Source organism: Canis lupus, chromosome 4, assembly GCF_003254725.2.
Source record: "Canis lupus dingo isolate Sandy chromosome 4, ASM325472v2, whole genome shotgun sequence".
Taxonomy (NCBI): domain Eukaryota; kingdom Metazoa; phylum Chordata; class Mammalia; order Carnivora; family Canidae; genus Canis; species Canis lupus.
Genome location: NC_064246.1, coordinates 68,151,453 through 68,164,746, shown reverse-complemented (window position 1 = coordinate 68,164,746; position 13,294 = coordinate 68,151,453). Strand labels below are relative to the sequence as shown.

Here is a 13,294-nt window from a genome sequence, read left to right as displayed (position 1 = left end):
AACTAGCTATATTTGGCTTTGCTCTCTTTTTTGGACTAGCAACCTGGTATGGCAACCAAGCAGTGCTTAAGATGCTCAGCCCAAGCTACTCCCTGACCAGGTACAGAGTTAGTATTTATGCCTCAAAACATGCTGTTGGGTAGCTTATAATAAGAGTGTCTTTCTTGCCACATACTTCTCAATTCACATATTCAGCAAACATGCATCCCTTCTTTACTGTGGATCAGACACTGATGATACAAAAATAAAAAAGGCAAAGCCCTTACAATATAAAGAAAGAAGACAGACACATGTCATCTTTTGCAAATGAGAAACATGCCCTTTCTAACAGACGTGTATATTAAAACATCTTGCAGTTCTTTGATATCAAAGATAATTTTGATGGACTTTCAAAGAGATTACCTTGCTTGCCTTTATTTAGGAGCCAACATTTTCCTAGTACACCTAAAGAGAGATTTGACCATTCTCGTATAGTACAACAAATGCAGATTTCAAACATTTTAGTGGTTAAAAGAAGTCTAAAGCCAAGAATTAATAAAGAGATATATTCATGTAAAGCAAAACAATATTTCATGGGAGACATAAATGTTCCACAAATATTTTTCTTTTTCTGAATCTAAAATCTCATTAACTGGAAATTCTTGTCAAAACAAAATTCTAATACAAATGAATTTGCAACTATTTACCAAATTGTATTTTTCTTGTTTCTTCTCATTTTAGACATACTTAAATCTCAGTTACAGTTTATATTTACTCTGATAATAACAAGACTATCAAAAGAAAAATGGTATATTTGGATAGAGCATTAATTTATGACACAGTTATATGGAACAAGTGAATACTCCCTTCCATGAGCTGAGCAGAGAAGTTCAAGTATACATCCCAGGAAGTGGTTAGTCCTCCACTATTAGACAAAATAATCTAATCTTGGGGAAATGCTTATATCAGACAAGTTGGCCTACAGTTCTCCATTCAGAGCTGCACCTGCCTCAACAAATAATAGAGACGGCACTGCAAAGAAGCCACCTGCCTTTATCTAGTGGTTCAAAACCACTGGTGTAGGAGAAAACTGCTCATTGGGTTCTCATAAAATTCCCATAGCTGATTTACGTAATACCACATAAAAGTAATAGTACTGCAACCACCAGCACAGACACACACACACATCATCACATTGTACTTAACTAGGCTTCCACATGGAAGCTGGGCTGTCCTTGGAGCTGTCTCAATTCCCACTTTGAAGAACTATAATCTAAAATAATCTTGCCATGGTGTACCTGGGTGGCTTAGTGTTTACATGTCTGCCTTTGGCTCAGGTCGTGATCCCAGGGTCCTGGGATCAAGTCCCACATCAGGCTCCCTAAAAGGAGCCTGCTTCTCTGTCTATGTCTCTGCCTCTCTCTGTCTTTCATGAATGAATAAAAAAATCCTTAAAAAAAATAATTTTGTCATGAGGAAATGAGCGTGATTAATACATGTATTCCTCCCTTCTCTAATTTAATTCGTTGACATATATAGTTTACTGAAAAATTTTTGGTTCATACAGGTTTGTAATTTATGTAAAGTCTTTTAAAAAAATCAATGAAAAGCAGGTTTTCAATTTTTCCCACCTTCCTAATCAATCCATATCAAGTACTGATTTATCTGAGTGATCCTAGGGGAGAAGGTTTTTCTCATCAAGATAATAGTTAATACTCCACAGCAAGGTGAGTGATACCTCATGGCCAAAAGGTTGATAATCAAAAAGGAAAGAAAACAAAAACAGACAATCAGAAGTCCCTAGCTTTGGAAAATCTTCCAACACAGGCAGATCCTTCCATAAAAGGCCTTTTTCTAAATGAAAAGTATTAAGGAGGAGGAGCAGAGAAGGACAAGCAGACTCCACTCCAAGCACAGAGCCCACAGTGCTCAATCCTAGGACCCTAAAATCATGATCTGAACCAAAATCAAGAGTCAGATGCTTAACCAACTGAGCTACCCAGGTGCCCCAAGAAAGCAGGTATTACTTCTAATTTCTATTTACTCAATAATTCCAACTGTCTTTGGTTCTCCCACAAAGCAATGGTGTAAGTTTTCCTCATTTATCTGACTCTAATAGCCAAAACAAAGCCCTCATTGCTATAGACCTCTAGGGTTTAAACCCACCTAATTAAGACAATAAACTGCCAATGAGCATGTGCAAAATGCCTTCTTTGTGTTCAACGATGACTGTTATCAGTATTTACGCTATATCAAGAATTTATGTTGATTTACACCATCCCTTGTAAGCACTGAGCTATCTGGAAACAAAGTACTGATAGTCAAAAGTATTTTTAATAAATACAAAGTAAGCTCAAGTGGCACAGGATGTGTTTAAGAAATGTCAAGTGACCATGAACAAGTTACTTCTCTATTTACAAATGAGGGAACTGGAACAGATGATCTCTACAGTCCCATCCAGCTCCACTACTCTGTACTGAGCCTGAGGCTCAGCACAATGGGGAAAAGAAAACTATAAGCAAAACAATCAGTCCATAATATATATTGGAGAATGAACACAATTCAGTATACAGAGAAAAGCCAGAAGTATCCAAAGGAACTCAGAAAGGAACTCAAGGCAGATCCTGAAAAATGGGAATACTGTGGATATGCAGAGAAAAGGTGAGAAATGCAAATAACAGCTTAAATAAACTTAACAAAGGAAAATTGAGCAAAAAATTAGGATCAGGTCCATGTCCTAAATAATTATTATTTTTCTAAATTGTACTTATGATGCTTGGCTAAACTGCCAATATATAGCTAACTTTTTTTTTTTTCAACTATACTCCACACCCAACATGGAGCCTAGTGCCTGGCTTGAACTCACCACCCTAAGATCAAGACCTGAGCTGAGATCAAGAGTCAGACACTTAGCCAACTTAGCCTCCCAGGAGCCCCTAATTTTTAATTTTTTTTTTAAAGATCTTTAAAGTCTTTCATTGTTGAGAGAGAGCTGATAATTTATCATCTTATAGAGAAGTAGCTTTTTTTCTTCATAACAGAATATATCTTGATATATATGTCATTATTAAAATGTTTTGGCTATGTTAACCATTTTGATAGGAGATCCTACTGTGCTGGTTGCATATCCTCCTTCCACCAAAACCAGCAACATTTTTAATGATTAATGATATCCTTATATATCCTATAGAATATGGCATAACTAAAAAACTTGAAACAGATTTCAAACTATTTGAAATTATCCTCTATACATAACGATCTATAATAATGTAATATAAAGAGAAGTCTCTAAATTATAAAATGCAAGATTTAAATTGAAAGTATATATATTTTAACAATATATTTAAAATTTAGAAAAATAAAAGCATATCAGATTAAGATATACATTTATGCAAATATGATTTATGTATGATTATGAAGGGTGGTATCAAAAATATTTCAAGAAATGTAACCTCCAACTTTTGAGCTTGTTAAAAACTGTCTTTTGATGCTTGTGCATATTGCTCATGAGGACAATTTTCATTTCATTCATAAATTTTATATGAATATTATAAAGAAGTGTCATCTTTTTCAAGCCACATGTTACAAATATGCACACTTACCCTGCATTGTTGCTGACTGCAGTCAGCTCTTTGACTCCAGTCTTCAGTAAGGCTCCTATGAGATTCTCTGGAATTCCACATAACCCAAAACCTGTAAGTGAAAAAGACAAACAATTTGTGAAAATGGTAACATTCTTTTAGGGAAATGTAGGTTATCTTTTTCCATAAAAAAGAAAAAAAATACAAAACACATTATTAGGTCTACTAAGCGAAATGTATAGCTGTATCTCAGCAACTCAGTAACTACCCAAATGTTTTGCACCATTAGATAGCACCAGATATAACCATCAAATCCTTAAATCATAAGAATAAAGCCAAGCTCAACCAGTTAATATGGCTACATGCTGCACATCTTGCACTTAACTACACATCTACTACTACCCAACTTTATAATTCAACCTTTTAACTTTTTTCAACATGTTTGTTTCATGTGCCTGAATAGATTTTGCAGAATCAGAAGCCTAGAACAATGACTTTTATTTCTTTATAGCTTCCACAATTTGTCAAATAGTATTGAGTTTAAAAGGAACATTCTATGACTGATCAGTTGAATGGATGAATGAATGAACAGCAGTCCTAAAAATAAGCCTAGATTCCTGGGATCAAAGCCTAGAAATAAAATAAACAAACAAAAAAAAATTATAAGAATTAGGCAGCAAATTTAATGAGTGTGAGACAGTGGTTCTAAAAGGCATTCCAGAAGCAAGTAGGTGACTCAGTTGGTTGGGCACCTGCCCTTAGCTCGAGTCATGATCCTGGGGTCCCAGGATCAAGCCCCACATCAAGCTTCCTGCTCAGCAGAGAAGTCTGCTTCTCCCTCTGCCCATTTCCCTGCTCATGCTCTCCTTTCTCTCTCAAATAAACAAAATCTTTTTAAAAAAATAAACAAAATAAATAAAAAAATAAAAGACATTCCAAACAGGGTGCAACAACAGAACCCAGAAGCTTAACAACAGATAGATGCTTATGTGCCTTCTATCTCCTAGGATGAGGAATGACAAAAGGAGTGGCTGGGTAAGAGCTAATGAGATCAGTGCAAATGTTTTAAGTTAAGTAGAATTCCCAAGGATCTAGGAGTGTTTTCAAACCTATTAATGAGATATCATCATTTAAAGCTTTGGCTTTTCAAAATAATAGAAAAAGAAACACAAAAGGAAAAAGTAAAACATTAAGTGCTAAACCTTGCTAAATTTTCAAGATGAGGACACTGATAAAATAATTATATAATATGCAATAAATTTTTATTCATAAAAATAATAATCAGCAATAAAATAATTGGCATTTCTAATCTCCACAGCTTTGCCACTCTGATTTCCCCGCTTTGCTAAAAACATAAGGACGTTACCATTACCAAAAGGAAAACAGTACTACTACTCACCACCAACCAGTATTGTTGCACCATCAGGGATGTCTTTTACAGCTTCCACTGGATCTGTATAAAATTTGGTATGGCGACGTGTGCTGGTTGAAAAGTAGCAAACACATCCCTAAAACATTTTTAAAAAATTGTAAGTGAAAATCATTTGGAGATACTATATTTTGCATGTATACCAACGTATTTGCTTTTTTACATATACAAGGATAACTTTACTATCTGCTCTTTGAAACAAAGAGTGGGGCTGCAAGCAATTCATCTTTAGAGTAACAAGGACATACTCTCTCCATAGATTATCACCGAATCCCATTGTGATCACGGTGGATGTCTTCTCTTCCATTGTATAAATGAAAACTGTGTCATATATGGCCAAAGACTGAAAGTGGATAGCTGATGAACTGGGACTCAAATTCACAATAATGATGGTATCAATCATCAGTTTCTGATAGTGAGCTAACCTTGCATTTGGTCAACAAATACTCACTGAGAACGTACTATGTGTCAATTCTGCTTCTGTTTACTGCCATCTAGTAAATATTAAGACATGACTGCTGCTCTGTAGAACATCAAATACAGTGTGACCAAAATACAAATACATACTTGGGCCCCTAACCCAATCTTAGGTCAGCAAATGCCTCCTAAGGGGACAAATAATGAACAGTACACAAAAAGACCCATTCCCCCATGGGGCTTTAGGTTTGTATTTGCTGAGTAAAGTAGTAAACGATTATTTGTGAGGGAGGCATGGCTAGTCATACCACAGTGATCTAGTTGGTGCAAAACAGGTTATCTAGTGAACATTCATCATCAGTTTTAAACAGTTTCCCTCTTTATATTTCATCTGAAAAATGGATAGGAGAAAACTAGAGTTGACTGAGTTGTAACCATCCATAATAAATATCACCTCTCCTTCATTCTTATTATATATTCAACCTAAAAAGAGAGGGAGCGAAGAGAAAGGCTCCTGACTCCTCAGATGCTGTCACCTTAACAAGTCGGTAAATGTAAGCTCACACAGGGCCTTATCAGTCTTTGACATTCTATGGGATCAAGGTAAAGGCATTATTGAGTTTCTAGCATTCTTTTCTTCCTCTATAAATTTCTTTCACAGAAAGTGTCTAATAAGCCTATTTCAAGAGGACGATACTGAAAGTCAAATGAGACATGCAAAGGCAGAGGTTTCATGGATGACTTTTGTCCCCTTAAATTCAACCTTAGTTCGGGTCTGGCAAACAGAGTGGTCTATCCTGGCACACCACCAGGAAATAAGTAGAGGCAGAGCTAGCAAGGAACAAGCTTGAGCTGCAGAGAGCTTACTGCTCTGTCCTATCCTCAGTACCAAGGTGTTTATCGGATTCTGTTTAAACACACATGTACACGCACAAATATATTTTTTTAAATCTTGGAAATTAAAAGTTCGAAAACCTCAATAACGAGGCCAAAAGATGAATCGTAAAATAAAAAGTCAAGGTTATCTTCTCAAAAATAGAAAAAAAAAAAAAAACAACAACACATACTGTATCTAAACAATTCATTTCACAGGTCAGGTTTCTGAAGCTGAGCAAGATCTTGTAATGTATCCAACACTGTTAAAGCAGGAGCAGATCCCAGGTTTTAGCCTTCATGACAGCATCCTCTACCACAAAATGCTCCTCTCCATGTTTTTTAAAAGTCCTTAATCTTATTCTACTTTTATTTGATTATTTACAGATTAACAAATCTTTGAGTACTCTATTTTTTCATGAAGAACTCTACTGTCATTACCTTTTCTAAACAGTGAAGGACAAATCTAGTCATTCCTCTGTATACCTCAAACTGATAGAATGTTGTTCTGTCCATTATACCTCAATAAAATTGGAAAAAAATCAAAGATGCAAAAACATGCAATAAATAAATAAATGCTAACCTTATCTCTTACCAAAAAACAAAACAACACAAAAAGACCAAAAAAAAGTGGTTAAGAGTCAGGGCGTCAGCCGGAGGAAGAAAATAAAAGAACTCATCTACCCTTAAGTAGTCAGGGGGGTGCAGTCACTCTGAACTACCTATTGACTAAGAAACATGAGTCCTGTAGAGAAGTCAAAAGAAAAGTCATTTCTCCTATGGATCCAGGACGCTTTTTGGATTCACAAGGAAAAACAAAACTTGTTAGGAATTCTGTTGCTTTGTTTTGGCTGATAATTAGTTTTCTCATTACAAACAGAAATTATTGAAATGTTTGTCCCACACCTTAAAAAATTACCTCAGAAGGGGGCACTGGGGTGGCTCAATTGGTTAAGCATCTGACTCTTGATTTCAGTTCAGGTCACATTTTCAGAGTCATGAGCTAGAGCCTCATGATGGGCTCTGCACTGGGCGCAGAGTCTCCTTGTCCCTCTCCCTTTGCTCTTCTCCCTACTTGCTCTTTTTCTCTCTCTCAAATAAGTAAAATCTTTTAAAAAAATACTTCAGAAGTATTTTTAAAAAGACTCAAGTATTTCACATTTATCCAGATAATCAAAAGCTAAAAGAAATAAAAATGAAATGTCTACAGGGAATGTGAGAATGGCTCAGGTTAATGAAGAATTTATACCCAACTTCAATTTTTTTTTCATTTTTCACACATTCAGTTAACATTTGTTGACCTTCATTATCTATTGGTTATATTGACATTTGATATCTATTTGCTGAGAAATCAATAGTGTGACATAATGGGCCACATTCCAGTAATCTTAGGGACAAAATACCCTTGTTTCAAATTTAAATTCAGCCACAATTGCATGAAACTGAGAAAATTACAAAATCTGAACATGGGGGTGCTGATGGGAAGCTTACAAAAGGATGACAGTTGCTTCTTAAGGATGTAGTAAGGATTAAGTAATGGTATATCAGAGTCGCTCAACCCTGTGTTTGTACTACAGCAGATACCGTGGGGATGCTAGCTTCCTTTGGGGGATGCAACCATCTCTATTCCCTACCAGGGCAGTAAGATTAACTTGTCATTGACTGGGCTTTAGTTTTCATATTTAACCTCCTCTTTTTACCTTACCTATACACATAGCCATGTATTACTGATTTTACAAAGAATTTTTTTTAGCATGACCTATGCGGTGGGAAATTAATCCATGCCATCTTTGTTGAGGGTTTTGAAAAATGGGTTCCAGCCTTAAGATTAATATGTGTATTTTGTTTGTAGTCAGGTTTGCCATTCTAAGTATTCCAAGATCACTGGGCAATCCAGCAGTATGAATTCAGGTAGTGAGGCAAAGAGGAAGGATGTCTGAAACTAGTTGCACCAGGATGTTTCCTGTGGCTCTTCAAGGCTTGAAAGCCTCGCAGACAGCATTGCAGAGAAAGCCTCTGGGTTTGCTTTATGAACAGGCTCCCTCTCTGCCCACATTCTCTCCCATTCTCCCAGCCTCTGGGAGTCAAGGAGCATCACTGCCAATACTCTCTAAGACAGAGTAGGGGAGATATCTTCTTTTTTGTATATGCCTGATTCAAATGAAGCTCTACACTGCTTAAAAATTGACCTCTACCTTTTAAAATGCTAAAACAATAACGTGAAAAGACTCAAGCACCACCTGCCACACAAGTAAATAAATAGCCTTCAAGTCTGCAGAGGTTACCTAAAATAATGAAGAATAATGAACTATGCAGTTTCACCATCTATGTATCCTGGGGATGATTTTTTTCACCAATGTCTTCCTTTACATCCACGTAATATTTTTCATTTTGTATTTCCACACTCTCACCTTCTGCAGAATTCCATTTTATGGTGCCACTAGTTTCTGGTATTACCATTGGAGGAATGACATATAATGACTGTACTGTTAAAGAACAGTCAAGGTACTGAGGTATAAGAAATAATCAAAATTCTTACATAACAAATTTTTTTTCTATTTTTCTTTTTAAAAATTCTCTCCATCTTCACCTTTTGTCCTCTAGTTCAAATTCTTACATTTAGAATTTGAGGTCTGATTCCACTACTGAGGCTAAATCTCATGACTTCCAAATTCAGAATCTCCTTCTTTCTAATCACTTCTATCATTTTTTTCTTTTGCCTAAATTTCTTTCTTGTCATTCAATACTCCAGAATTTTTTTTAGAAAAAATGCATTTCATGTTGAAGGTCTTTCAGGGAAAGTCCATATAGCATACTGCTTTTTTATTTTTAAATTAATCTTATCTTAATGATATGGAAATATACACCCCGGTGATATTTACCTTGTCACGTTACAGTTAAATAAATCAGGACACAGAAAGATTGATACTGCCCACTCCAGCATCAAAATGTGATAAACAGAAGTGGAGAGGAAAAGCCATATGGAGGGAAATGAAGAGGACTCTGTTAGAAAAGGCAGTAATATACAGGTGGATACACATACCTACACACCTGGCAAGGGAATACACAATCATTGCCAAACAGAGGTGGTGACATGTGTTGAAATGCTTTAGCTGTCCATTATTGGACCAGAATCTGTCAACAAGAGACTGTTCACCTTAAACACTACCAGTTATGTACTTATGATATGAATAAACAAATCACAAGGAACTCACAGTCAGTTACTAGTCACTTGGCCAATTCTCTAAAGTAGTCGCTGGTTTTCGAAGGAACATACATGTTCTTTTTATTCCAACAAGAAAGTGATACCCAGCACTTTAAAGGAGCACAGATGAAAGAATGATGCATTCTCCCTGGTGTGTTAGAAAGCTTGAGGAATTTTCCAAGAGTTAAAATACTAATGAGGATGGGGAATCCAGAAAGAGAAGCAGTATGAGTAAAGATACGGAGATGTGAAAAGGCTCGGTGTGCTCGGATGTGCAGGATCAGGTCCCATGGAGAGAAGCTCGTGAAGATCGGGTTGGAAAGGGAGACTGGGGCAGGCTGCAGAAGGCCTTAAGGACAACACTAGACTTTGACTTCATCCTTCAATGAGGAAGGGACAGCAAAACTTTTGAAACAGAGATGTCACAACTTATATGAAAGCCTGAAACAGGAAAGTCACAGTGGAAATCATTCTTTCATTCATCCATTTGTTTAAAAATGTCCATTTTGCATCAAATCTGCTAAATACTGGAATACAGAGTTAAAACAAAAAACCCACTTCAGGCATAGTTCCTGAACTGAAGAAACTTACAAACTAACAAGGATAACAGTCATTAATCAATTAAAAAGTTAAATACAAATGTTAATATCCCACTGGGGAGCTACAAGGAAGAAATAGATGGTTGCTGGCAAAGAGTGCCAAGGACAACCCCGAAGAAGTTTCAGGAAAAGATGCATGTATGACACTGATTATCGACCAGACGTGGAAGAAAGAGGAAAGGAAAGAAGGGGTCCAAGATTTCTAGCTTACACACTGGCTGGATATGGGTTATGGTTCACTCCGGGTCAGAAAGAGCTTGAAGCACTAAGTGACATTCAGGTGGAGTCGACCTGTTAAGTTGTACCAGGTCAGCAGCTCAGGGGAAAATGGTATTGGAGAGAGACCTAGGAAAAAACAGGTTCAAAGAAGGAAGGTAGATAAAGTGTTGATGGTAGTTTCAGGACCTTTTTCCAGTAATAATTTTCCACAGTGAATGGAGAATAGTATTAAATACTGCCTCTGAAATAATAATGGAGGAAGAAAGATAACTTCAGATAGTCTACTCAACTCTAAGCCCATGCCAATGGTTCTGAAATGTAATCCTCAGACCTGGGAACTCATCTATGCAAAGTATGAGGCTCTACACAGGACCTCCTGAATCAGAAACTCTGGAGATGGACCCAGAAACATGTTTGCTAAAGCCTCCAGATAATTGAGGCTCATTAAAGTTTGAGAGACTTGTCTCACATTCATTCATTCACTCTCTCTCTCTCACACACACACACACACCATCTCATTTGGGCTGTTGATTATTTTTAGCAGAAAAATTCTCAAGGTTACTACCCAGTTTGTTCACAGGGTTCTTTCATCCATGTATTAAACATGTGTTGAGTGACTATACTATGTCTGAAAGTATGTGTGAAATGTTGAGAGGGATGGAGAATAAGGCATATAATATCGTCCCTAACAACCAGAAACTTTCATCTTGTTAGGAAGTCAATGTGAGGGTGCCTGGGTGGCTGGCTCAGTTAAGTGTCTGACTTCAGCTCAGGTCATGATCTCAGGGTCCGGGGATGGAGCCCTGCATTGGGCTCCAGCTCAGCGGGGAATCTGCTGGTAGGCTCCTTCTGCCCCTCCTCCTGCTTGTTCTCTCTCTCTCTCTCTCTTTCTCAAATAAACAAAATCTTTTTTTTTTTTTTAAAGCCAATGTATAAATTTGAAAAAAGTTAAACAAGCACACAAATGTTCCAGTTTAAGCCAAGTTAGAGATGAACTCTAGGACTAAATTACCAGCAGGGACACCAAGTGCCACGCATGAAGAAACACTTGAAAGCAGGCACTGAACCTGTGATAATCAAACCCGAAAAGGGGAAAGTTTGAACCCGGATACCAACTTTCAGTGAGGCACAACGAAGCCTCTAATCTGTAACTCTGCCACCTAAGAAGAGGGTTGCTGGGCTTCCTGAGTGGTTTAATGCCATTCCAAAGTACAGAAAAGTGAGAAAATTACACTTGGGCAAATAACCAACTTCCAAAAGATGGAATGTTTTTGACCAGGATCCAAGGGTATGGCAATGCCCTGGTTTGCAGGTCTCAGCGACCGACCGCAGCAATGTGACTGAAGGTCAGTCAAGTGCCCTTCTAATAATTTACATATCCAAAGCTATCTGCAATTACTAAAATGCTCCCTAAGAGGCAGTTACGAGTAAAATGTTCCAGTTCTAAGTCATCCCCTAGAATTTACCTAAGGGACTTGGTGGCCCCTGTGTGTTCATCGTTATAAGAGACTGGGTGCGGGAGAGACAGAGCAAAGGGGGCGCGCGGCAGTTCTGAGGACGCACCTCGTGCAAGGCAGGCTTTCAAGCTCCAAACTAGTATTTAATGCGCCACTAAGCAGCACACTTTTCTTCTTTTCCCTGGCAAGGAAGAGGCTCTGGCGATTAGGACGGGTCCCCTCCAGGACCCAGCACGTCGGGGCGAGGACTGACCTCGGAGGGCTCGACCCCGGGACCCAGCCTGAGCGTGGGCGTACCCGTCCCGACAGAGCCCCGCAAAAAGCCCCAAACAAGGCACCCACTCATCAACCAGCAGTCGCGGCGAAAAGAGCCGCTGGATACCCCTCGGCGGGCCGCCGACAGTAGGGGCGGCACAGGGTCTTCCGAGTTTGAACATGGCAATGCTCCCCCGGGATGCCTGCGCCCCAAGGGCGCGCGCGAGCCCACGGGCCGGGGGGCCGGGGAGCCGGGGAGCCGGGGAGCCGGGGGCCGGGGGGCCGGGGCGAGCGCTCCAGCCCGGGCTCCCCCTGCCGCCGCCGCGGTGCAGCGCAGCCCAGTGCGGGAGGTCGCGGAGGGGACCGCGTGGCAGCCCCCGACGCCCCGCATCCGCCCCCTCCACGGCGAGGCCGCGCCGCCCCAGGTCCCCAGGTCCCCAGCGCGGGGTGCCGCCCCGTGCCCCGCCGCCGTCCCCCCTGCCCGCCCGAGCCCCGCGTGGCGGAGATGCGGGCCGGGAGGACGCGGCCGCCCTCGGGGCCCTTGCGGCGTCTCGGCGCGCTCGTGGCCCCGGCCCGGCCCGGCCCGGCCCTGCCGCGGGGCCGGGGGGTATCGGGGGGCGCGGGGGTGCAGCAGCGGCAGCAGCGCGCAGGCAGCGGGAGCGGCGAGGCCAGGCCGACGGCGGCGCGCCCCGGGGACCGCGGCTGCGGAGCGTGGGCGCGGGCCCCCTTCGCCGGCACCTTACCTTGGCCCGGACGCCCCCGGAGAGGCGGGCGGAGGCGCGGAGCCGGGGCGCGGCGGAGACGAGCTTGAGGGCCGCCATGTTCCGGGCTGGAGCGCGCGTGAGGGGGTGAGTGGTGGGAGCGCGGCCCGGCCGCCGGCGCGTCAACGCCCCGGGAGGGAGGGGGGCGGGCGCTCGAGGCGCGGGCGGGAGGCGCAGGTCGCGAGGGACGCGAGGCTGGGAGGGGCCGGGCGGGGCGGGGCGGGGCGGGGGGGGAGCGTCTGCCGGGCGCAGCGGGGGCGGATGGCGGGGGGCGGATGGAGGGGGGCGGGGGGGGAGCGCTGCAGCCCTGCGGGCGCCCCGGGCCCTGCACCTGCGCCTGCAGGCGAGCTCCGAGGGGCGCGGGAGTGCGCTGGGGCTGGCGCTGGGGCTGGCGCTGGGGCTGGCGCTCGGGCGGCGCAGGGTCGCGCTCAAGCCTCTTACTCTTCCAAGACCGTGCTGGCTCCCGTGTGGGTTGCAAAGGGGTGCCCCCTCGTGGTCCCCTGCTTCCCGCACCCCAGC

General features: G+C 41.6%; 1 protein-coding gene across 1 annotated transcript in view; it reads right to left on the bottom strand.

Annotated features, from left to right (window-relative positions):
• OXCT1 (3-oxoacid CoA-transferase 1) overlaps positions 1-12,969 on the bottom strand; it is a 134,515-nt gene extending 121,546 nt beyond the window's left edge. The window contains exons 1-3 of the mRNA XM_025436280.3: positions 12,758-12,969; positions 4,960-5,068; positions 3,582-3,672 (exon numbers count right to left, since the gene is read on the bottom strand). Of these exons, the coding sequence (XP_025292065.1) occupies positions 3,582-3,672; positions 4,960-5,068; positions 12,758-12,835 (278 nt within the window). The 5' untranslated portion in view covers positions 12,836-12,969. The remainder of the gene's footprint in view (positions 1-3,581; positions 3,673-4,959; positions 5,069-12,757) is intronic.
• Between the last annotated feature and the right edge of the window lie 325 nt (positions 12,970-13,294).